The sequence below is a fragment of the Terrapene carolina genome, unplaced genomic scaffold (assembly GCF_002925995.2).
Source record: "Terrapene carolina triunguis isolate 2854851 unplaced genomic scaffold, T_m_triunguis-2.0 Scaffold35098, whole genome shotgun sequence".
Classification (NCBI taxonomy): domain Eukaryota; kingdom Metazoa; phylum Chordata; order Testudines; family Emydidae; genus Terrapene; species Terrapene triunguis.
Genome location: NW_020699449.1, coordinates 11,745,208 through 11,771,621, shown reverse-complemented (window position 1 = coordinate 11,771,621; position 26,414 = coordinate 11,745,208). Strand labels below are relative to the sequence as shown.

The 26,414-nt window shown below is 45.5% G+C and overlaps 1 protein-coding gene across 1 annotated transcript in view; it reads right to left on the bottom strand.

Moving 5' to 3' along the window:
* The window catches only part of LOC113405362 (phospholipid phosphatase-related protein type 1), a 199,426-nt gene that overhangs the window by 36,914 nt on the left and 136,098 nt on the right, over positions 1 to 26,414 (bottom strand). The window contains exon 3 of the mRNA XM_026646520.1: positions 11,789 to 11,977. Within this exon, the coding sequence (XP_026502305.1) occupies positions 11,789 to 11,977 (189 nt within the window). The remainder of the gene's footprint in view (positions 1 to 11,788; positions 11,978 to 26,414) is intronic.

Below are 26,414 nucleotides of genomic sequence, written 5' to 3'. Positions count from 1 at the left end.
ACAGGAAGTCTGTGGTGGAGTAAGGAACTGAATGCTGGTCTCCGGAGTGCCGCAGTAGCACCCTAACCATCCTTCCTCCCTTTCAATGAGATGCTGACATGGCGCGTACACCTCACCAGCTATCAATTCAAGGCATGAAGCAACTAAGTGCTGTGGGATGTTGACTGAATTTAGTGTATAGGAAAATTTGCGCAGATGCATTTTTAATGCCAGAGTACAACAGCAGAATGAACTAAATTAATCAAGAGCACTGCACTCGATTTGCAGTGGAGGAACGTATCTCATAGGAGAAGGACATACCCTACGAGGCAAGCTGTGAGCAAATCAGCAAGGAAAAGGGAAAGGAAGGATTCAAACTGCTGAAAGTTACTGTGTTCTCAGCCTCAATCAACCAATATTTAAGACCCCATGCAACCACCACCCTCAAGCTTTGAAAAATTACCTTCCCTGGAACAAATCTGTCCTGTCGAGCAAAGCCATGCAAACAGACACAACCATTGCAATGTGACCTTTTCCAAGTCACTGCAGCAGGTTTAACTTTACGTGAAGGAAAGATGACTGAAAGCCAGCAAGTGATCCAGCAATTTTTGCTTTCCTTGTGGCTCAAACACTCAAGCACATTCGCTCTCTCACATCCCTCAGGATGTGCATGAGCCCAGTTGCAACCATCACCCCCACCCAGGTGCTGTAAAGTGGTTCATGGCTCCAGTTTGTTTATCGTCACTTACACAGCGGTATATTTTCAAGAGTGTCTAACAGATTGAGGAGCACCGAGAGGGGGTTCACTCAGCCCCGAGCACCATCTCCTCGTGGCCGGGAGTGGCATAATGGCTCCGTTTCCATCCGGTGCCCCCTGCCGATGGATGCTGCAGCATTGCGGTGGTCTCTCTTGCTGTAACGCAGCCCTCCGGCCAGATCATGATTTAAATCCACCCCTTCTGGGGTAACAAACGTACAATGACAAGTCTAGAAGTATCCCAACACAAGAGATTCTTCCACCGCTCATGGGCTATTTCTTGGCCTCTCCTTCAGGATCAGTCTTCAGCTCCCACCTTGGGCTTGTACACCCCTTCCTTGTGGCTGATAGGGAAACCCAGGCCCACCCCCTGCTCTGGGTTCTGACCCAGGGACCCTGTATTAAGCAGCTAGGTCTGCTCCTTTAGATGTGCTGCTGCTGTTTCCCTGAGTAACTTCCGACTTCCGAGTCCCTTGTGTTGCTTCCCTGCAGCGGGTGCTTAACGCAGCCTCTCTTCTGAGTCTCAGTCCCCTGGCTGGCTGCTGAGTCCCCCCCAGCTCCTTTCTCTGCTGGAAGGGCTGATTCTCTGAGCCTGGCCCCCTTTCCAGGGCCCATCATAGGATTCATTCCATCCCTGTGGCGTTTTTTCAGTCGGCCTTCCCCAGGCCCTTCCCAGAGAGAGGGAACGCCCTACCTCCTGTCTCCTGGGTGTCTCTACTGTTTCTAGTCCGGGAGAGCGACGGCAGACTCTCTCCCTGCACCTTCCCTCTGCTCAAACTCTTACCCTAGTCCTTCCTCAGGTCTGCTTCATCCTCAGTTAAGCCTGGCTCTCCCTCCAGGTCCAGCCTGGTATGTTAATTGGCCTCTTAGGCCCACATTAACCCTCTTAGAGCCTGTGTGGGGTAAATGCCCCATCACAAATTCCACCGGCTTTCATTGGGATCTGTATTCCTAATTCCCTTAGGCAGTTTTGAAAATCTCCTCAATGGTTGCTTTTAAGAATAAGACAATTCGCACTTTTAAAGAGCTATCAATCAGCTTTTGTATCTGCTACCTATAATTTTGTTGCGAGATCCAAGGATACTTGATATTCCATAAGCAAGTCTCTGGTAGCAAACACTGAACAAGAGGAAGCACCGGTTTCCTTATTTTTTCTCCCTATGTGTATTAAGCTAATACACCTCTACCTCAATATAATGCTGTCCCCAGGAGCCAAAAAATCTTACCGCGTTATAGGTGAAACTGCGTTATATCGAACTTGCTTTGATCCACCAGAGTGCGCAGCCCCGCCCCCCCCGGAGCGCTGCTTTACCACGTTATATCCGAATTCGTGTTATATCGGGTCACGTTATATCGGGGTAGAGGTGTATCTTTGTTAAAATACATTCAGAAGAGGAGCTCCATTCTCCCTCAACTCACACCCAGATGATGAGACTATCAATGAGTATGAAAAGTACTGAAATCATGACTGATGATTTCTACTCACATAGCCCTTTTCATCTAGAAGGACACCAAAGTGCTTTACCAATCTCATCAATTCTTAACATAGGGCCCACAGAATTTGCCATAACACTGCACATCTGCTCTTGTGAAAAATAGCATGGGATTTTGAGAGTACAAATGGTCAGCACCCGGCCTTTATATCCCCTCCAAAAGACAGCATCTTTGTCTTCCACCTAGCACAGTGGGGTCCTGGTTTATGACTCGGGCTACTAGGCACTACAATAATACAAATAAATAATAACAACAATAGTACCATGAGTCTGATCCTGGATTAGGTCTCAGGCCTGGACTCAGATTCAGTATTGATTGAGAGGGAAGAGTCAGTTCCCAATACCAGTCAGTGCATCACCTGAGTTGTTCTCTGGAGATCTCCCATCCTTACTGTCACCCAGGACGACCCGGCTTAGCTTCAATAGGTATGTCTATAGTCTTGTACCTTTAATTACACGTGAAAATGAAGTATGACAGTCAGTTGAACATTGCAGGGCAAATCTACCCAGGGATCCATTGATCCCATAGATGAGAACAGAACCAAAATTTGAATTCTTCCCTTTGTGTTCCATTTATGACACAATTATTTGAAAATAAAAGTGGCCGTGACAAAGAAATCCATAATCTATTTTAGGGCAAGTATGGAAAAGAATTATTGCAGGAAAAAATTATTGGAGCATTACACGAGTCTTTCTATTGAGATGCTGCGCCTGATACCAAGGCCGATTTTCCAGTGTCTTGCTCCTTGCGCAGCCATTTACACCTGGACTTGATAAGCCCCAGGTGATTAGAAGAGGAGACTGAACTGGGAGAGATGAGTTATTTACATGCGTCTGTCACTGGCTTGCTGTGCAAGTCTCTTTGGACCTGGATTCTCCTCTCCTTAACAGACCTGGTCGAAAAGCAGCAATTTTTGTGTGTGGAAAATATCATTTATTTATCCTGAAATTTCCTGCAAGCATTATTTTGGGTTTTTGACTGGGGAAAAAAAAAAGTATCAGTTTTCAAAAAAAAAGTTTGTTTTTTGTTGGAAAACTGGAAAATGTTCAAACTTACAATTTTCCATGAACATTTTTGTTTTGGTTGAAAAGTGATTTTTTTGCCTAAAAATGTTTAGACAACAATATGTACCCCTTAATATCTACTCCTGCGGGGGTGGGGCGGGGGGCAGGGGTCTCCGTGCACTGCCTGCACCCCAAGCCCTGACTCCGCAGCTCCCATTGGCCAGGAACTGGGGTCAATGGGAGCTGCGGGGGCGGTGCCTGCAGGCAGGGGCAGCGCCCCTTGCCCCCCCCAGGGGCCGCAGGCACATGCTGGCCACTCTGGGAGCGGCACGTGGAGGGGGCAGTGGGCAGAGCCCCCTGGCCCCGCTTACCTTGGGCGGCTCCCATGGCGGCACAGTAGGGTAAGGCAGGCTCCATCCCTGCAGCTCTCATTGGCCACAGTTCTCAGCCAATGGGAGCCACGGAGTCGGCGCTCGGGGTGTGAGCAGCGCGTGGAGACACCTGCCCCCGACCAGGGCCACTGGGCCGCCAGCCACTTCCTGGAGCAGTGTGGAGCCAGGGCAGGCAGGGAGCCTGCTTTAGCCCCACTGCACTGCCGCCCGGAAGCTGCCCAAGGTAAGTGCCGCCTGGCCGGACCCCGCACCCCTCACCCCCTCCCACACCCCAACCCCTGCCCTGAGCCCCTTCCAGCACCCAAACTCCCTCCCAGAGCTTTCACCCCACATCCCTTCCTGCATCCCAACCTCGTGCCCCAGGCGCAGCCCAGAGCCCCCTCCCACACTCCGAACCCCTCGGCGCCAGCCCAGAGCCCACACCCCTACCCCCTGCCCCAGCCCAGTGAAAGTGAGTGAGGGTGAGGGAGAGCAAGCGATGGAGGGAGTGGGGCGGGGCCTCAGAGAAGGGGCGGGGCCTCAGAGAAGGGGCGGGGCCTCAGAGAAGGGGCGGGGCAAGGGGTGGGTTCTCAGGGAAGGGGCGGGGCAAGGGTGTTTGTGTTTGTGTGACTAGACAGTTGGCAACCCTAGGAGACATAGATTGCTTATGAGGGAAACCTGAAATGCTGGAGAATTCCTTCCTCCTGTCTCAGTAACCTCATGGTTCTGCATTTCTGGTGTAAATCATTTCCCAACACTGGAAGTCAGAGGAACCAACATTTATGTGGAACAGAGAGAACTTGGGGAGTGAAATGAGAGACACTGGAAAGCTCTGTATTACACAATACCACATAGAGAAAAAAGGGCCAGATTTTTCTACCAAGGATGACGGTGTGGAGCGGATGCTGCAGGCACACGTTTCCCCTTTCCACAGAGAATTGTCAGCCCTCTACTTTACCCTCACAACTTGCGCTGGCACTGGAGTTCTCTAGTGCTCAGGGATTTCTGCCTGAAAATCTGGGCGGATGTTACTGTAAAACAACCCTGAGCTGAATTAACTCCCTTTTGGTTTCCTCAGCATCTGTTGCCGAGCAGCCAGAGGAGGACTCAGCCAACACGATGCAGGATTTTCCTGGCTTCTCTTTTAGAAATAAATCACTATAATAATACGGTTCTAATAAACCAACCCAAGTCAGGAAGGAGAGAAAACACATTTCAAAGGAGCACATTTCCAATCATTCTGGAACAGATTCAAGGGTTGTGGGAAAGCTGCACATGGTTTCTTCCTGCCTTGTACATATTTGATCATCACTGGATTTAGAGATTGGCTTGACCGAATCCTACATGGAAATGTCATCCTCATCCTTTTTGGCCTGTGCAATCCATTCACACAAAGGTTGCTTTTTTCCCCATCAAGAAAACTAGAGATGATAGGAAAATGCTAAGGACACTACTTAAACTTGTTTAAAAAAAAACACCTGTCTGCTTAAAATTTCCTATTGCAACCCCAAATTCAGTTCAGCATAGAACTTTCTCTTTTTGAAATAAGTTCTCCGTCCAAACAGTCAAACCATAATGGACAGGCCAGTGTAAGTAGAAGCCTTGAATTCTGTAATGATTATTTGGCATAGGCTAGAGTTTCGCCCAATCACAGTAATCCCATATTTTGGAAATTAGTTTTGAAGGGCAGTAAAATGGCCTGAACCATCTTTTTGTCCTGTTTCTACTCAGGTCTCATGCATCAAGGGATGGAGGGTGCTGAAGTCTACTTTATGTATATACCACATTTATAGATGTGCAACGTGATGTCCCTAGCTAGGTCAATGGCAGTGGGGATCAAACCTGGGACCTTAGAATTTAAAGCATGAGCCTCTACTGCCTGAACTAAAAGAACCAAGAGCTAAGAGACTCTTACTGAATGGGGCAGGCAGCCTAATGAGAGATGATGTGGAAAAAGCTGAAGTACTCAATGCTTTTTTTTTTGCCTTGGTCTTCACAGACAAGGTCAGCTCCCACACTGCTGCACTGGGCAGCATAGTATGGGGAGGAGGTGAGCAGCCCTCAGTGGTGAAAGAACAGGTTAAGGACTATTTAGAAAAGCTGGATACACACAAGTCCATGGGGCTGGATGCACTGCATCCGAGGGTGCAGAGGGAAGTGGCTGATGTGATTGCAGAGCCATTGGCCATTATCTTTGAAAACTTGTGGCGAAGGGGGAGGTCCTGGACAACTGGAAAAAGGCAAATATAGTGCCCATCTTTAAAAAAGGGAAGAAGGAGAATCCGGGGAACTACAAACCAGTCAGCCTCACCTCAGTCCCCGGAAAAATCATGGAGCAGGTCCTCAAGGAATCCATTTTGAATCACTTGGAGAGGAAGGTGATCAGGAACAGTCAACATGGATTTATCAAGGGCAAGTCATGCCTGACCAACCTGATTGCCTTCTATGATGAGATAACTGGCTCTGTGGATATGGGGAAAGCAGTGGACATGATATACCTTGACTTTAGCAAAGCTTTTGATACAGTCTCCCACAGTATTCTTGCCAGCAAGTTAAAGAAGTAGGGATTGGATTCATGGACTATAAAATGGATAGAAAGCTGACTCAATGGATAGTGATTAACGGCTCGATGTCTAGTTGGCAGCTGGTATCAAGCGGAGTGCCCCAAGGGTCGGTCCTGGGGCAGTTTTGTTGAGCATCTTCATTAATGATCTGGATGATGGGATGGATTGCACGCTCAGTAAATTCGCGAATGATGCTAAGCTGGGGGGAGAGGTAGATATGCTGGAGGGTAAGAATAGGCTCCAGAGTGACCTAGACAAATTGGAGGATTGGGTCAAAAGAAATCTGATGAGGTTCAACAAGGACAAGTACATTTAGGATGGAAGAATCCCATGCACTGCTACAGGCTGGGGACGGACTGGCTCAGTGCCAATTCTGCAGAAAAGGACCCGGGGATTACAGTGGATGAGAAGCTGGATATGAGTCAGCAGTTTGCCCTTGTGGCCAAGAAGCCTAAGGGCATATTCCATAACCTCCATTAGAAACCCATTTCAGAACTTTATTACCTAGTTCAGAACTCTAGTTAGAAAGTTTTCCCTAACATCTATCCCAGTGGTTCTCAAACTTCACTGCACTGCAACCCGCTTCTGACAACAAAAACGGCTACACCAGCCCAGTGCTCTGTGTTACTCGAGAATCAGGGCTGGCGTTAGGCAGTGTCAAGCAGGGCAATTGCCCAGGGTCCCACACTATGGGCCCCCCCCGCAAAACTAAATTGCGCAGTGGGGGGTCGGGCTGCTGTTCATCAGTGTCGCGCCACTGATGTCAATGGAGCTGGCCCCATTTACACCAGATGAGGATGCAACCCTGCTGTCTTGTTGAGCTTTTCACTGTGCCAGGAACTATCTAGCACTGCAGGTAGCATGTAAAATAAACACAATTCCTGTTAACATGACTCCAGGAACGATTCTTCTACACCAAAGCTAAAGGAAATGTTAAGACTCAAGAGGTGAAGATTTATGATCCGGAGGAGGGCAAGTTATTAAATCAGAAATAAAAATGCCAGCAGTTTCTTTGGAATAGAAAAAAGCCACTCTGTCCTTCTTTGGGTGCAAATTACCATTTCATTCACTACTTTTCTGCTACTTTACAGAGAAGATGTTAATTTCACTGCACTCAGAGTCTCGAATGACAACTGAGTACAGCAAGATGAAACCCTTTGAACTATCCTCAATGGAACACTGGGGTGAAAAATGCATTTCTGAGATTTGAGACCGGTGTGTGTACCTTTTATTTATTTAACTGTGACCCAATCAGAGGCAAGCACTTCCCCTTGCAGGGACTTCCTGACAGCAAAAGGTTACGTCAGATATTACATCAAAAGATGTTTGTCACGCACGGGCCTAGTGATTAAACATTCAGTGCAGCAGGGAAAATAGCTTAATGGCTCAACTTGCACAACAGCAAGTTTCAACGAGAGCAGAAGCAGGGGAGTCTCATTCATGTTGCAGGTACTAGATAGCTAAAAGCACACAGCATGTTACTAAATGAAAAGAGTGTTTCTGATAAGCGTTTGATTTGCTTGGGGGCACATAGATTCATGCATGCATTTTGCCACCCGTAGTCACAGCCGTTTGATTCCAACTTGGATTGCAAAAAGAAACCCCAAACAAAACAAACTTTCCACAAGATGCTCCGTATTCGCTAACACGCTCCCTTCAAATCCCGCAACATTTCAAAGCTGCACTAGAATTAGGACTTTCAAACATGTGCATGTGGGACCGCACCCAAGCATGCCCGGCTGCCGTATGCCAGTGTACGCACTAGGGTAGGCGTGTGGTTTTACCAAACTCTCTCTAGTTGTTTTTCTTTGAGATGCCAAGAAGCTGGGTTAATAGTTATTTCCCTCATGCCATGTGGTGCTGGCACTGTGATAAAATAAGGGCAAATCAGATTCACAGTAATAAATCCTCTTAGTCAAACTGACCCATTGCTCTGACTTGGACTCTGCTTACAAGCGCATGCAGTGTATTTGGTAAGCCTGAAGCAGCACATTGTTCATGGTTTATGGGTTAATCTGAAGTGGGGTAGTGTCTACTAGCCTCCCCCTCCCCCCAGTGCAGACAGCTCTTATCAAATGATCCTGCAGATCATCTTGTAAGAACAGCAGCAATAATCTCACTTGTGAGGATCATTGCTATAAAAGAGGACTGACATTACCCTTGATTTTAATGCACTCTCCATAGGCCTGGCTGTGGGCTGACAATGATTACTCTTGATAGCAGAGTGCCGAGAGTGAAGCTGTGGATTAACCTGCAATGAGTGTAGGCTCTCTACAGGGCCGGTGCAAGGAAGTTTTGCGCCCTAGGCGAAACTTCCACCTTGTGCCCACCCAGCCCTGCGGCAGCTCCCTGCCGCCCTCTCCCCCGCCCTGAGTCGCCCCCCACCACGGCAGCTCCTCCCCCTGCTGAGGCGCCCCCCACTCCCCCCCGCGGCAGCTCCCCCCCCCCGGGGAGCCGTGTGGCAGCTCCCCACCCCAGCTCACCTCTGCTCCGCCTCCTCCCCGAGCATGCCGCCCCCGCTCTAATTCTCCTCCCCTCCCAGCCTTTGCGACGCCAAACAGCTGATTGGCGCCGCAAGCCTGGGAGGCGGGAGAAGTGGAGCGGCCGCTGCGCTGGGAGAGGGAGTCTGAGCTGCACGTGTCAGCGCGCCGCCGGCAGCCCAGGCCAGGAAAGCTGTAAAAAAAAAATTGGGGGCACTGCTTTTTGATGCCCCCAAATCTTGGCGCCCTAGACAACCGCCTAGTTTGCCTTAATGGTAGCACCGGCCCTGGCTCTCTATACGCACCTGTGACTCTCATTCATGTGAAGTAGAGTTAGGCAGATACACTGAGGGGAGAAGCAACCCCAGCACACCTAAAACTTTTACCTCGAACATCGTCTGTTCAATGAGCCACAGAGGAGTTCTTAATGGGATGCAGTTTGGTGTTTGAGAAGGAAACCTGATTTGGGGTTGTTCTCTTGAGGATACAATTGCCATAGCATAAATGGAAGAGACAGGATCCTTTCATTTGGTTGAACCTCATGTGGGTTCCACTGGCTTTCAAATCACGCCCCCTGCTGCAAAAGCTGCCAGGGCTGTAAGCATCAGTAAGGATGTGTATTGCAGGGTGATTTGGTAGGCAGTGCAATGCACAATGACCAAGTCATGCAGGTTAGGGATGTGGGTGACAGTTTAGAGATGCCACAGTATGGCAGGGGTTGCTGAGACTTGATTAGAGATGATGCTTCTAATGGTTGGTGTGCGAGGAAGGCGTGCATAGAAAGAGCTGCTGGGAGTGGGAAGGCGGGCCTGTCACCTGAGTGTACTGGGGGCGGGTAGGAAATGGTGGCCCGGAAAGAAATGGGTGTGGATGTCTTAGAAATGTATTGAACCCACTCAGATCAAACCATTTGTGAAAGTAGAATGAATTATATTGTAGAAGTAGAATGAATTAATGAAATGCTGTATGTTCCTTTAAAGCAGGAATGAGGAATGTTGAGATAAAGTTGTCAGGAAGAGGAACATTAAGATATTGAACAATGGGTCCACTTAAACTGATGGTGGGACATTAACAGGAGATTGATGAGAGTTAATAAGGACATGAGATATGTGTCTAGACCCAGGTAAATTGATCAGTTCTGCTCCTTTTGTAATCTTATTAATTTCGCGCCCTTTTCTCTGTATAAATAAGGTGGTTTGAGCCTTGTATGGGGCTCACATTTTCTGGGTATGTTAGCAGAGCGCTTTTGCTAATAAACAGAGTGGTCTGACAAATTGTGAGTCCTGAGTCTGACTTTGACACATTCAAGTTTGAAGAAATGAGACAGCCCCCGGCACATGCTTTGTTTTGGGATTAGCTGGGAAAGAGAACCTAGTGCTAGACACCAGAATATACTGAATATGAGACAAAAAAGGCTTTAGCTGGCTGGTCCAATAGCTCTGAGTTGGACTCCCAGGCCTGATCTTCCATTCCCTGGGCTGGCAAGGGCTATGTATGCTACAATGGCAGCACTGATCAGCTCCTGGCAGCAGAAGCACATCACATTAGTGTGGGATTGAGGAAGGATCAGCTCTGAAGGACTCCAAAGATAACCCCACTCAGCCTTTCTTGGCCAAGGAAGGTAGCTGAGGGCCCTGAGGAAAGAAAGCTCTGTCACTGACCTTTGGGGTGGAGGGGAAATGTTCCCCCAGTGAAACAACATTTAAAATGCCACAGCAACTTTGTCCTGCTCACATGAAGACTCTCAAGGGAAAAAGTTCCCAGAGAGCAGCATTGTACCAAATACTTGGCCATCTCATGCCAGAACCTGTTCCCCTGAAGTCAAAAGACAAGTCTCCCACTGAGTTCAATTGTGCAGTATCAAATCTATAGTGAGGAGTGCATTAAACCTCCCTGTACAAACGCTGCTTTCCAAAAGCTACTTCCCTAGATGGCACAAAATGCATTTTGGTGGGAAAGGATGGGTGTAAAGCGACAATATTCCCTGGTCTCAATGCAACTCCTTCATTTGCAAACCCTGAAATTGGTGCAGCATTAAGTGAACTCGACCAAGTCAAATTACCTATTGAGCTTGGAGTGCTAATGCAGAAAATACAACTGCTAGTAGGGAATATTTTCAAAAGTGCCCAAGGGAATTAGACATAAAAGTCCCATTGGCTTTCAGTAGGACTTGGGCACCTAAATCCCTTAGCCACTTTTGAAAGTCTTCCCCTTATTTTTCTGATTATTTTCTGTATTGTCTGTGCCTGCTATTAGTTCAATTACGATCCCAAAATTGCAATAAACTAAAAAGAAACCCCAAGAAATTTAATGACATACACTTCTGCAATCACCCGTCTTAAAGATCCACATATACGAGTTAATAACTTTGCAGAAAAAAAAGACACACAAAAAGGATAATATCTACTTAAATTGCATTCATTTAGCTAGATTATTAACAAAGCTGGCTATTAATTATATTTGTTATTTTTTGTGTAAAAAAAGAAGAAACACAATGTTTTGAGGTTAGAGTGACTTTAAGAAGCAGTTTAGAGCTTTTGGGGTCCTGCAACTTGAAAACAGCTTTAGCACAGGGGTTGTTTTTATTGTTTTGTGGGATCATAAAAGAAAAACAAGTAAAGAAGAGAGTTAACTGTATGTGTGTGAGAGAGAGAGCAACACACATAAAAATAAAGCACATTTGCACTTGTCAATAACTAGAAACCGTTATAAAGCAGCTTTCCTCTCATCTGAGCCCTCAGCCGTCCTTTCAGAATAGCAGCAAATAGTCCTGGCTGTATCATTTCAGATCTGATGCAAATCTTATTACGGTTATTTTATTGCCAAGAACACATAATCTTTGCATTTGGGGCCTCTCTGGAAACCATGCAATTCATAGCCAACTATTCAAGTGAGCTAGTTACTGTACATTCTTAAACTGCAGGCAGCTTCACCTTGCTTTTTTTTAAGTATTAGAATTAACCAGAACCTCTGTGGATAACTGATGTGGATTTTATGAGGCTGCTCTCTTTGTTTTGCCACAACAGAAACATACATCAACTACAGTTGAAAAGAAGAGAGGGGAAAAGGAAAATCAGGGATTACAGGGATTTTCTTTTTCTGCATCAGCATTGAAGAATGAAAGTGGTTTTATACTTACAATAGCTGTCGGGGTCGAAGCCAGCACGCAGTACAGCACCAGAGGTGAAATAAAGCTCTCGTCCTCCGTTCCTGGGTAAGGCTTCATCAAATCTCCATCCTGACAGAAGAAACCCTGGATATGCACCTGGAAAGTGTCAGTGCACTCGAAGTAGTAGGCGAGCAGAACGGTCCCAGCCATGATGACAAGCTGAAAATACAGCATGGTCACACGGAGACATTAGTTGCTGTTTAGCAGATGCAGCTGTGCCTCTGTGCTACTTTAGTCCCACGGAATATCCTCCCTCCATCACCCCAACAGCTCTTCCAGTATTGCTCTGTGTGTGTGTGTCTCTCTCTCTCTCTCTCTGCTTTGTAACATCTGTTACATAAACCTTTTGGCAAACGACACTAATGAATGTCTCAGATCGAAGTGGGTCTGCAGCATGGCTCACAGAGGGACTGGCGCTTTGGCGGCTACTTTATCAAAAGGCGTACGAGTGTCACCAGCAGCGACGTTCCATGCAAACTAACAGGACAGCAGCCAGCACCATAGACTTTGGTGGCAACAACCTAAAAATCAGTGCATACTGGCGGGGGGGGAGGGGGGGTTGAAAGAACAAGGGTTGTGGGGACCAAAAGCCGTCGGAATTCAGCCAGGGCAGGGGAGAGTATATACCGTGCTAGTCCAGTGAAGCCCCGTGTGGCCCAGAATGGGGACTACTCTCCAGGTAAAGCAGAATATCGAGTTTGCCTTTTCATGGAGCTGCCACTTAGAAGGGAAACTTTAAAAATCTATTTAGGAGGAGCCCAAAATCTGCCAAGGGGAACAATGGACCCAGCCTGCTTCCCAGACCCAGCAGCTCTTTCTGTGACCACTTCTCTGCTCCGGGCTTCACACTTTCTACAGCCCCTCCTTCCCTTTCCTATCAAATGGCAGGTGGTTGTGCCTACTTTTGTACTACTAGGATCCCTTTCAGGGTCTGCTCCAGCATAGACCCTGGGCTGAGTCTGGTCCTTCAAACATGCTTATTGCACCAGGATCCATCCTGGTCTCATTTTTTGTTTCACTGTAATGTTTGATAATGTATTGCTGGTGAACAATGCTGGCTTGGCAGCCCTGGAGACTGAAGCCTTCTATTTATCCCCAAACAGATCTGACAGGGCCACAGCTCCTCCCCAAATTGCTGACCCCCACTTCCCTCAGCCCTGACCAGGAGGGATTATGCCACAGAAGTGAGAGGATAAACCAGGGGTTCGCAAACTGGTGGTCGGGACCCCTCAGGGGGTCGCAAGGCTATTACGTGGTGGGTCACGAGCTGTCAACTTCCACCCCAAACCCCGCTTTGCCTCCTGCGTTTATAATGGTGTTAAATATGTAAAAAGTGTTTTTAATTTATAAGGGGGGGTCACACTCAGAGACTTGCTATGTGAAAGGGGTCACCAGTACAAAAGTTTGAGAACAACTGGGATAAACCCATTCGCTGCTTGGCCTCTCTGCCAGCTTGCAATGGGACCAATTAAGCACAACAACCTGTATCCAGCACATCATTTTTTTAACATTATCATGTTGTCTTGTGAACACATTAAAGGCGCCACAAAATGCTCTTTTCCTTCGTATGACTGAGCACCAATCAGAGCTGTGCAGGAGCAAAAGCTGGCTAGTCCAAAGCCGGACCGCTAGAGGCACCATTCAGTACAAAGCAGGCCTGATTCTTCATCACCCTGCACAGTGTGTAGCCCATGAACACATGCTGACCTGGTGGCATTTCACACCCACTTTGTACCGCCATAAATGCCTGCACGAGGTGCAGAGCAACAAAAATTCAAAATCCAGGATCCTGTTTACAATCATCTTTCACAATGGAGGCACATTAGTTATGCGTATGTTTCAAGAGGTGTCGTGAATGCAAAGCTACTTACTTAGTAGTGAGCTAGGGGAAAAAAATCAGGGCAGGAATAAAACCCAAATCTTAATTTGTCTTTTTTTTTTAAAGTCACTTTGCAATGGATTAAAAATATAGTGTTGCAAGATTATTAGGAAGAGCCATTTTATATACCCCTCTTGCAATTCTTCCACAAAGAGCCATTTACAAGATGTTTGTGCATCTATCTAGCTCCTGGCCTGACCTTGAGTCTCGATGCCTCTGACATTAGAAAGTTTATTGAAAGTTAGGAAAAGTGATGATTCAGTAGGGTCATTATGACCTGTGTTTTGTAAAAGTTAGTTATAAAAGTTTAGCTAATAGAGTGTACTTTGGAGCAGTCCTCTGAAGCCATCTTGAGAGATGTTTTTCCTGATACCCTTTCTCCGCAGTGGGTGAGCAACTGTCCACTGAGAACCTGTTGTTAATTACTCAATACCGTTCCACGCTGCTGCCTTCAGAGGTGGGTGGCCAGAGAGTGGTTGCTGCTGACAAAGGACCTAGCTCTGAAGGCCGCAGCACAAAAGTAAGGGTGGCAATACCATATCATGCCATCCTTACTTCTGTGCTGCTGCTGGCGGCGGCACTGCCTTCAGAACTGGGCTCCCGGCCCAGCAGCCACTGCTCTCTGGCCAACCAGCTCTGAAGGCATCGCCACTGCCAGCAGCAGCGCAGAAGTAAGGGTAGCAGTACTGCAATTCCTCTACAATAACCTTGCAACACACAACTCCTTTTTGGGTCAGGACCCCTACAATGACAACACCGTGAAATTTCAGATATAAATATCTGAAATCATGACATTTATGATTTTTTAAATCCTATGACTGTGAAATTGACCCAAATGGACCATGAATTTGGTAGGTCCCTAATTATAAGGATTAATTACCAAATTTCATTCCATTTGAGTAAGCCTTTAAAAAAGAGGCTATGTTGTTACCGGGGTTTTCAGAACCCCCAACAGGGACAACTAAACTATTTTGCTCTAGGTGGTGTTAAGAATAAATCAACAAGAACTCAGTGATTCTGTCTGATCAAGGATTAAATGCAAGTCAGCATGCTCTTGTCTAACACTGCAGTTTATTAGATTTAAGCACACACAAACATAAGCAATAGGTTTAGAACATCCCAGATATTTACCTAACATCTGGAACGGTATTGAGTAATTAACAACAGGTTCTCAGTGAACAGTTGCTCACCCACCGCGGAGAAAGGGTATCAGGAAAAACATCTCTCAAGATGGCTTCAGAGGACTGCTCCAAAGTACACTCTATTAGCTAAACTTTTATAACTAACTTTTACAAAACACAGGTCATAATGACCCTACTGAATCATCACTTTTCCTAACTTTCAATAAACTTTCTAATGTCAGAGGCATCTAGACTCAAGGTCAGGCCAGGAGCTAGATAGATGCACAAACATCTTGTAAATGGCTCTTTGTGGAAGTGTCCAGTTATGCCCACTGGATGCTGCAAGCTTATATGAGTTCATCAATTTAACAAATAAATTGAGATGTACCAGGCTTGTTATCCCAAAGGGAGTCTGACACACTTCAAACCAAACGCACTGCTTCAGGTAGAATAAACAAACAAATTTATTAACTACAAAAGACAGATTTTAAGTGATTATAAGTCACAGCACAACAAGTCAGATTTGGTCAAATGAAATGAAAGCAGAACGCATTCTAAGCTGATCTTAACACTTTCAATGCCCTTACAAACTTCGATGCCTCTCACCACAGGTTGGCTGGTTGCCCTTCAGCCAGGCTCTCCCCTTTGATCAGCGCTTCAGTCGCTTGGTGGTGGTGGTTGTAGATGGAGATGGAAGAGAGAGAGCATGGCAAACGTCTCTCCCTTTTATCATGTTCTTTCTTCCCTCTTGGCTTTGCCCCCCCTCTTCAGGGTCAGGTGAGCATTACCTCATTGCAGTCCCAAACTGACCAAAGGAAGGGGGGGTGACTCACTCGAGAGTCCAACAGATCCTTTGTTGCTGCCTAGGCCAGTGTCTTTTGTTCCTGTGAGGCTGGGCTGGGTTTGTCCCATATCTGCCCTGATGAGGTGTGATCTGCCCCTCTGCTCCTGGAGAGTTTTGCCTGGGCCTGTTTTAAGCCCTGAGGACACATTTTCAGCCTCATAACTATATACATGAAATTACAACCTATAACATTACTATAACAACAATGCTCAGTGCATCATGAGTCTTCCGAAGACACCCGACATGACAAACTTTGCATTGGATACTACAAAATCATATTATAAGGATGAAAATGGGGGTGCAGAGTGTTCCCCCGAGGTACAGAGTGTCACAGAGTGACAGTCCTTAAATCTGAGACTTTACAATAAATCACCTTGCAGCCAATGAGAGCTAAGCCATCTGCTTTACCAGAAATCCACATAACTGACAAATGAGCAAGTCTCCCCAGAGATCTGAAAACAACGAAGATGCTCATCACTTTATTGCCCCACTAACGCAGCCTTCTAGGAGAGGAACTAACTCTACATGAATTGGGGACACCCCACCCTGTTGAAAGCTGACGTCGATCACTAGGATAGGAATTGATGAAATGCCAGTGCTATAGTTCAGATCTTCACCTCCATCTGCAAGGGGAGATCTGCATTGCACAGAAGGCAAGGAGGGAGAAGTGCCAGCTTTGTAGTATTGTTTTTCTCTTCCCACTAGATACCCCATCGCCCTAGGAATCAGCATTGACACTAGGAGACTAGGTAGAAGGGGGGGATGGGTTGGATTGTCTTCTACTCTATGTGCATCTTACCATCCCGTCATATATCCACTTAATACTTATAGAGTCAATATTAACCCAAGTGCTCCCCCTTCCACCTGACAGAATCCACCACAATGGGGAATTCCAAGCACAGTGGCTGGTGGCTGAGCTCTGGCACCGCAGGAAGCAAATGAGCAAAGAGAACCAGAGGGGTTGCACAACACAGGGCCTTGGCATGGGCAGTTCTCGGATCGTCAGCTTGCACAAAATCCTCTTTCAGCGTTGGAAGCTGCACCCTCATTTGTTCTGCAAAAGGAGGGGCAAGCTTCCTGTTCCTCGGAGTCTCCTGTGTCTGGTTTGTGTTCTCCATCTGCTCAGGGCAAGGACCACGTCTTCTCCTGGGTCTTGTACAGCACCAATCACTCTGTTAGCATTTAATGAGTAATACATGATAACTACAAGGGGAGTTTAGGCAGCAAATAAATACAATAAAAGAATATAAATAATAATAGTAATCATCCAACCTAGCATGAGGACAGGAGACTGGAATTAACATTCTACTTCTGTGAAAGGAGCCATGAGATATTTCATTTTAAATGGCCACAAGTGATCAAGATTTCAAGTTACATCTCTTCAGAAAAGCAGCATTCCAGTGGCATAGCACCCCTAGCATCATATTCAGGGACTGACCCGTTACGAAGAGCATCTACTGACTGAAATACAATTTCTCTAGCCACTCGGTGGTCTTCTAAGTACTGATCCAGTCTGAAATTGCTTACCTAATGAATCTGATGATAATATGAAGACTCCACAAAGTGCACTAGAGACTTTGTTGTTCCTATTAATTTTATTAAGGTACTCAGATATTTTGGTGATGGACAGCACATAAAACCCTAAGATCCATCTAACTCTAATAATCGTTATTTAAAAAGTGAAACCACACTTTAAAATACACATGCCAACCTAGCCTCCATATCAAGATGACTAATTAGAGCATGACTCATCCTAATAAATATTTGCCATTTGCTAACTTGCCATTCTGTTTGCACGTTGCAAATAAAATGGGTTTTAAACATTTTGTCCATTATTTAATTTGTCTTGCTTAGTGTACTAATGTGCTACACTTTTAAAGGAAATGTATTAATCAATTTCATTCCAAAATGGAATAAAAGGCCACATAAATTACTGCCATGGTTTCCAAATCTACAAACTCCTCTCCTTTTAAAATGTGCTGCCCCATTCTGGGCTTTACTGAGTAACGCTGCCTAACTTCTATTGATAGCCAACCAGTTCCTTTGAAAATCCCCGCCTCAGGCCTGTTATCCAGAATGGAGATTCCAAGCTTGAAAGCTAGTACAACCCCTTCCCCGCGTCCACAGCCCACCCCTCAAAAATAACCTGTCTATTTACCAAACCATGGAAATCTGACATTCTCTTTGTCTGTGTCAAAGAGGGGATTATTTCAAAGATAGCTGACAAGGAAGTCAATATTTATCAAAGATAACAGCCTCAAAGATCCGCTGCCTTAATTATTGTTGTTATAGCTATGATAGCATGTAGGGGCACCAATTAAGAGCAAGGCCACATAGTGCTATGCTCAATGCACTATTAGGGAATACCTACCCAGGTTTTGGTAGACAGTTCTTGGACCAATGTAATTGTATCTGTTTTAGAAAGAGATACTTAAACTGGTGCAGCTCTTAGTTGGTTACAGTGACACTCATATAAAGATGCTTATATTATTTCATGAGCTTTACCTATATAAGCACCTTTGTCCTGCTCTAAAACTTTCCAAACTGATATCATTACATCGGTACAACATGTGCATTTAGACCAACCTTACAAGACAGTCCTGCTCCAAAGGGCGCATAGCTAACCAGACAAGAGTAACAATGTGTTGGAGTGTTATCATGCTTATTTTACAGGTGGGGAATAGAGTGACAGAGATTAAATGACTTGCCCAAGGTCATACGTAGTTGAGCCAGGTATTAAATCCAGTTCTCCCGAGTTCCGTGTCAGTGTCTTGACCACAAGACCACCCTTATTCTTTTGTGCTTTCTGGGTGTTTAAAGGACATTTGGGGAATAAGAAAAAAAGAACTGGAGCACTGAAAGGTTATTATTTTTTCCCCCCCAGATACACAATTCAAATATTGTTAATAGTAAAGCGTCATGTGAGAAACCAATTCCCATTGAAACTTTCATGATTCCTTGAAATAGACAAATGTTACTGCATCCTCAATACGGACACCAAAGCCATGCTGAAGGTATCTTGCATGATACTAGAGTCTGGGCTATATAATTAAATACTAATTAAAGAAAGCCAGTAAAATAACCCCTTGTCTTTATTTTGAGGTACATTAGGGACCGTACCCAAGCCCACTGAAGTCAAAAGGAGACTTTCCAGTGATTTCAATGGGCTTTGGATAAGAAAAGCCCATTGTAAATATTTACTTCTTGCACTGTATGTGACTGTGCTGCCCCCAGACGTGCTTTACACAGTCTAGTGTTTCCCTGATTTGGTAATTAATTGAAAGAATGGAGCCTTTGTAGGCTGCTAGTATTAGTCTCACATTTTAAAAATAAAATGTCTATCTCTGTACAGATGTGTGCGCATGTACACACACACACACACACACACACACACACACACTTTATTATAGCTGGCGCATGCAGTAATAGCTCGAATTAAGGTTGCCCGATTGTGTCCAGGCTTTGAGCCACTTTTTCAGTTGCATGTATATTACTTTTACTGATCATGCTGCTATTTTCCAGGCTGGATGTCTGCCCAAGGGTGACGTCTTTAATAACGTTAGAGCAAGAATTACTCAGTTGCCACCTTTGCGTGCATTCCCCCAAGGCCCTGGAAAGAATTCTGGCTGACTCCACCAAAATTCCCTTGAGAGGAAGGATGGAAGCTCTCATCTTCTCGCATCTTGATTACTGCAACATCTTTCCTTGACAACCGCAATCTTGCTCCTTCATAGCCATTCAGAATACAGCTGCAAAGAACATTTTCCTAACCTGTCACTTAGACCATGTCACCCCCTCTTTGAATTCCTCCCCTAGCTCTCCCTTCCCCTTGGATTGAACATCAGATGCTTGTGATCACTTTAAGGGCTCTTAACAACCTATCATCTCTCATTTGCTACTGAGATATAAATTGATGCTTCCGATGTGCCAATGATACCAGCCTCCATCATCTGCTTGTTAAATTTTCAAACAAGAACCTTCATGCTTTCTCCCATGCTGCCCCTCAGGCTTGGGACGAACGACACAAACATCCATAAAACTCATTCATTATCCTCCTTCAGAGCCCTCCTTAAAACTCGTTTGCCATGATGCCTGCAAAAAGCTTGACAAAGCTTAGGCTGCTGGCGTGCTGATACCACTGCCTGTCATGCAGACCAATATTGTCTCATTGTTTTCTTGTACTCACCCATCTATTTGACTGTTGTTTCTTGTCTTGTACTTAGATTGTGAACACTTTGGGGCAGGGACGGTTTTTCTGTTCTGTGTTTGTACAGCACCTAGCACAGTGGGATCCTGGTCCACTTCTAGGGCTCCTAGGTGGTATGGTAATAAATAATAGCAACAGCCCAGAGTTCAGGAAACCTGGGTTCAATTCAGTGCTCCACTCTGGGCTTCTTGTGCGATTTTGATGAAGTTACTTAGGGGATGTCTACACTTTGAGATGGGGGTATAGTTCCCAGCTCAGATATACCCACACTAGCTCTGATTGAGCTAGCAGGTAAAGACAGTGGGTAGGTGAGGGTGGTGTGAGCAGCAGGACTACATACCCCTCCAAGATGCACAGTGTGACATTGCACTCCATATGTTTTATGGAAATATGCTTATGAACGTGAATATGATGTAACTGGAATATGCTTTATGCAAAAGCTCTCTTGTAAGGTATCATAATAAAGGTTATAAACTACTGAATATATTCCTCCTATTTGTATGCATGTATCATTCTTGTACCTGAAGCTAGAAATATGAAGTATAACTCTGAGGTCCTATTGTAATTAAGTGTGGGCCATTAATGGTGGTTTAGAATCTTGATGGCCTCCCATTGACTAGGACAATTGGTTGTAAATGGTTTATTTACCTGAAAGCCTTCCTGTGTATGTGTGGGTCAACCCAGGAAGAATGGAGACTAGGGGGTCTTACAGTGACACGTGACCATGTCACATGATACTGGAATCCATCTTAATCCTTGTACTTTTCCATTGATGAAGCGGGGGTTGGGACAAGCATAGACAAAAGATTCCCACCTTGTGCCAAAGATATAAAAGGGAGTAGAACAGAACAAAGGGAGGTGCCAGTCATGAGAAAACCCCTAGTTTCCATCTAAGATGCCTGCTGGAACTAACAAGGACTGTACCAGGGGAAAGGATTGGGCCCAGACTAGGAAGGAGTCTAGTCTGTGAAAAAAGCTTATTGGAACATCTCTGAGGGTGAGATATTACCTGTAATCAGTTTCTTAATGTATTAGGCTTAGACTTGCATGTTTTTGCTTTATTTTGCTTGGTGACTTACTTTGTTCTGTCTGTTATTACTTGAAACCACTTAAAGCCTACTTTTTATATGTAATAAAATCACTTTTGTTTATTAATAAATCCAGAGTAAGTGATTAATACCTGGGGGAGCAAACAGCTGTGCATATCTCTCTATCAGTGTTACAGAGGGCGGACAATTTATGAATTTACCCTGTATAAGGTGTATACAGAGTAGAACGGATTTATTTGGGGTTTGGATCCCATTGGGAACTGGGTGTCTGGGTGCTGGGGACAGGTAACCTGCTGAGCTGTTTTCAGTTAAATCTGCAACTTTGGGGGCATGGACCAGACCCTGGGTCTGTGTTGCAGCAGGCTAACGTGTCTGGCTCAACAATACAGGAATCTGGAGTCCCAAGCTGGCAGGGAAAACGGGATCAGAGGTAATTTCAGCACATCAGGTGACAGTCCCAAGAGGGTCTCTGACTGAACCCGTCACACACAGCATATACTTGGAATGGCCAGCCCTTCCTGTCCTTTCCACCTACACTTTATTTTTAGTGTGCTAGCTCAGTCAGAGCTAGCATGGGAATATCTCTGAGCTGGGAATTACCGCCCCACCCCTCCAGCTCGAAGTGTACATGTACACACGTCTCTCTGTGTCTCACTTCTCTGGGATAATAGCATTGCCTTGCTTCCCGGGGATGTTTGCGGGGATAAATACATTAAAGATTGTGAGGCACTAAGGGTACGTCTACTCTGCAATTAGACACTTGCGGCTGGCCTGTGCCAGCTAACTCGGCTCGCTGGACTCGGGCTGTGGGGCTATTTAATTGCAGTGCAGACGTTTGAGTTTGGGCTGCAGCCCAAGCTCTGGGATCCTCCCACCTTGCAGCCTTCGCCCCATGAGCCTGAGTCAGCTGGCACGGACCAGCCACAGGGTTTTAACTGCACTGTAGACATACCCTCAGATTCTGTGGTAATGGAGAATGTGCAAGTACCATGGAGAGCTCTCTCAGGAACACGCCCCATGCGCTCCTTCCCTCACATGCAAACACAGCTTGGGCTGTAGTGCAAAGTTACAATCCACCCTTGTTTCAAGCTTATTAATTAGATTTACAGCTATTACACGACTAAGCCTAGTATGGTCATTGTGCATTATTTGTTTTCTCTACTGGAAAGAATTAATACCCAATCAGACTTAATCGCCTAGTAATTGTATTGCCAATTATGGTGGACCACAACATAATCGGGTGATTTACAAGACTACACAACATGAGACAGTTTTGTGTTTGAACGACATTCTTGTACAGTACAATGACAGTCCTTACAGTGGTGATGCCAAGCTTTAGAAACAGCAACTAATTTAGGCCCCAGTCTTGCAAGCTCATATACATAGGTAGATTCCTTCACCCAGGTGAAGCCCCAGTGCAATCAACAGGGCTCTGTACGGGTGCAGAAGTCAATACAGTACTCATGTTATCCTAATCAAGAAAACAATGAGACAATACTGGTCAGCACAATATGCCAGCGTGAGGGGCAGGATGGGAGAGAGCACAAAGGGTCTTGTTTGAAATTTAACAAGTGGATGATGGAGGGTGGCATCACGGGCCGATTGGAGGCAGGAGTCAACATCCTGACAGCGAATGAGACAGGACTGGTTTGGTGTGGATAGGTCATGAAGGGCCATGAAAGTGAAGACAAGCAGCTTATGTTTGATGTGATAAAGAAGAGAGAGCTGATGGAGGGATACAAAGAGGGGATGACATGGTCAAAGCGCAGGCTGTGATCTATGCAGCAGTATTCTGAATGGAGATGAGTGGGGCAAGGTTGCATTTGTCAAGGCCAGAGAGAAGGATGTTGCAGTAATCAAGATGAAGGATGATGAGAGCCTGGACAAGAGTTTTAGCTGTGTGGATGAGTAGGAAAGGCCATAACTAGGAGATATTATGCCGAAAGAATCTTTGACATTGAGTGTGTTTGAGTCATTTAAAACTGCACTTGCTAAAAGTAGTGTAGAATATAATTTACACTAAAGTACTGGCCTAAATGATCTATTTCTAATTCAACTTCAGATTCATGTGTTTCACATTCGGAGGTAAAGATACAACATGCTGTGTAACTGATTGGGGCCTCGGATTGAGCTTCCGCAGGTATGTTCACCCAGCTTCAGTAGAGACATACCCTGATTGTCTCAATGAGCTCATCATGAAACACCAAAGAAGTGTCATTAACGGTCACTTTGAGCAAAGGAACAGCTTTGATAGCATCCACACCCATTTGACTTTCCTTGTCACCCCAAACACTGTTCATCATACTGTACTCATATTCCAGTGGACTCTTTGTTCCTAGTAAATACAGAGCAAGTTCGAGGCAGTGGTATCCAGGTCTCTTGAAGAAACATTTCCTACTTGTAAAAAAATAATTAAATGTTTTTGTTAATAAAATAAACCTGGGGCAAAAAAATGTCCCTATTGAAGCCAGTGGGAGCTGTGTCACCGACTTCAATGGGACAAGGATTTCACTCTAGGTCATTTCAAGCATCCTAAAGAATTTCCAGGGACACGGTATGAAAAACCGGGACTGAGCCAGTGCTTGTAAGTAGTACAAGTTTACTTGTAGTGGAATAAGCCCATTGTCATCTAGGGAATTCATGGCATCAGTGGGCTGCAGGCATGGCCAGCTGCGACAGCAAGGATGGGACTCATATCATCTGCTCCAAAAAGATGAGAGCCTAGGGTGACCAGATGTCCCGATTTTATAGGGACAGTCCCGATATTTGGGGCTTTTTCTTATATAGGCTCCTATTACTCCCCCACCTTCTGTCCCGATTTTTCACACTTGCTGTCTGGTCACCCTAAGAGAGCCCTACTCTTTGTGCTAAAGGAGAGCCTCATTTAACTCTTAGCAGCGGTGTCTTAACATGCACAGGGAAGCAGTTCGGATGTTGTCCAGAAGATGGCAGTGGCAACCATTCAACAGTGCTTAATAATACTGTATGAATTTAGCTATACAAGCGCTAATTGCCCTGGCATGTGAGCACCTTGGCAACAGTTAAAACTAATGCAAGCTGTAGTGCAACCTGAGGACATCTTGCCATACAGCACATGTATAGTGCGCCCTCCCCATCCCCACACAATAAATGCAGTGGAGCAGCAAAAAGCATCATCTGTGTGTGCATGTGGTGGTAGAGTCAAATCCTGTCTTAATTCGCCCCAGAGGAGATGAATATTCTCAGCCCTGTGTTCTGCAGGAAGTCAGACTAGATGATTTAATGTTCCCTTCTGGCCTTAAATGAGTCTAAATCTAACTTTCTAAAGACAGCCTGAAATTCAATATTCTGGAGGTTGACTGGTAGGAAGGAACACGTTCCAAAAACATGGATAATGAGAAAGATTGAGACAACATGATAATTACAAGTCCATCCAATCCAGATGCTGATCCGGGGAGGTTGTGGAATCTTCAGTTCTGCAGAAAAGGACCTAGGGGTTACAGTGGACAAGAAGCTGGATATGAGTCAACAAGGTGCCCTTGTTGTCAAGAAGGCTAACAGCATTTTGGGCTGTATAAGTAGGGGCATTGTCAGCAGATCGAGGGACGTGCTCATTCCCCTCTATTCGGCATTGGTGAGGCCTCAGCTGGAGTACTGTGTCTAGTTTTGGGCCCCACACTACAAGAAGGATGTGGAAAAATTGGAAAGAGTCCAGCGGAGGGCAACAACGATTAGGGGGCTCAAGCACATGACTTATGAGGAGAGGCTGAGGGAACTGGGATTGTTTAGTCTGCAGAAGAGAAGAATAAGGGGGGATTTGATAGCTGCTTTCAACTACCTGAAAGGGGGTTCCAAAGAGGATGGATCTAGATTATTCTCAGCGGTAGCAGATGACAGAACAAGGACTAACGGTCTCAAGTTGCAGTGGGGGAGGTTTAGGTTGGATATTAGGAAACACTATTTCACTAGGAGGGTGGTGAAGCCCTGGAATGGGTTCCCTAGGGAGGTGGTGGAATCTCCTTCCTTAGAGGTTTTTAAGGTCAGGCTTGCCAAAGCCCTGGCTGGGATGATTTAGTTGGGGATTGGCCCTGCTCCTCCTGAGGTCTCTTCCAACCCTGATATTCTATGATTCTACGATTTGTCACTGGAGATTTTTAAGAGCAGGTTAGACAAACACCTGTCAGGGATGGTCTAGATAATACTTAGTCCTGCCTTAAGTGCGGGGGACTGGACTAGCTGACCCTTGAGATCCCTTCCAGTCCTACAATTCTATGTTTCTAACTGCTACAAAGTCTATTCTCCCATTGAGGTGTGAGGATATTAGATCTGTAGCTCCCTTTAACATTAATGCAACGTAATGGTTTAAATTCCTTGGGAATCGGCACAAGACTAGGCCTATAGAGCAGTTGCTTAAGCATCTGTTCTATTCCATTTAATCATGAATGACATTCTTTGGGCGAATGGCTCATCTTGATAGGTCTACAGCACATCCAAGCGCACAGAACAGGGGAAGAACATATACACAGCAGGGGTCACTTCCTGCTCATCTTGCTCTTGCGATCTCCAGCTGAAGTCCCTGGAAGATTTGCACGAGAAAGGCAGGAAGGAATTGGCCCTCTCTGTAACCTTGCACGGTTGGGGAGCGATTCGATGCAGTGAGCAGTCTTTGTCAGAGGTGAAAAACGTTATACCAACAATGAAGTCCAGACACTACAGAGAGGAAGCGAGAGGCCTGCTTATACAATTAATAATTCACTTGCAGTGAGGAGGAAAAATAACCTGGACTGGGTTTCTGTGCACTAAAGAAATGATTCTAAATGCGTGGCCTTAATATGCACAATACATATTTTTAAATAATATCAGAACATACATAAAAGCCCCCATATATATATTTAAACATTGCCTCACATCCCTAAGCACAGCGTTTTCTGCTCTGCATCCAAGGTAGCTGACTTTGCAACCTGATTTCCGAGATGGAGCATTCTTAAGCGGCTGTGGCGAGCACAAGTCATGATCCGCTCTGAAAACATTCAGTTCAAGAAAATGGCTTTGCCACAAGACGTTTCAACTCTAATCAGCAATGTGACACAGGCTGGAAAGCCGCATGGATGCTGGGGAGGTGTTACTAGCAGAGGCGCTCCTTTGACGTTGGGGCTGTGTAAGAATCAGAGTGGTCTCCCTGGAGCTCGCTAGGAGTCTATTCCAAGAATTAATTGTATTTTACCATTTTACTGTAATAATTAAATTAGGAAGAAGAATGGCTTATAAAGACTGAAGCAGACCCCCTCTGCCAAAATAGGCCCTCGGTGCCTTCTCAAGACATCTGTTACAGTAAAAGGAAGTTTCTGAGAATACAACAAGATCCTAAAGCATCTGAAAATACATACACTTCATCACAAGGTAAAAAACATAGCATCTGATTCTCATTTCCAGGAACACTAATGCCCCTTTATAGCATTTTGTCAGTGTAAAGGGATCTTAAAGATTTTCTATCCGTTTTGAATGCCCTCTTCACTG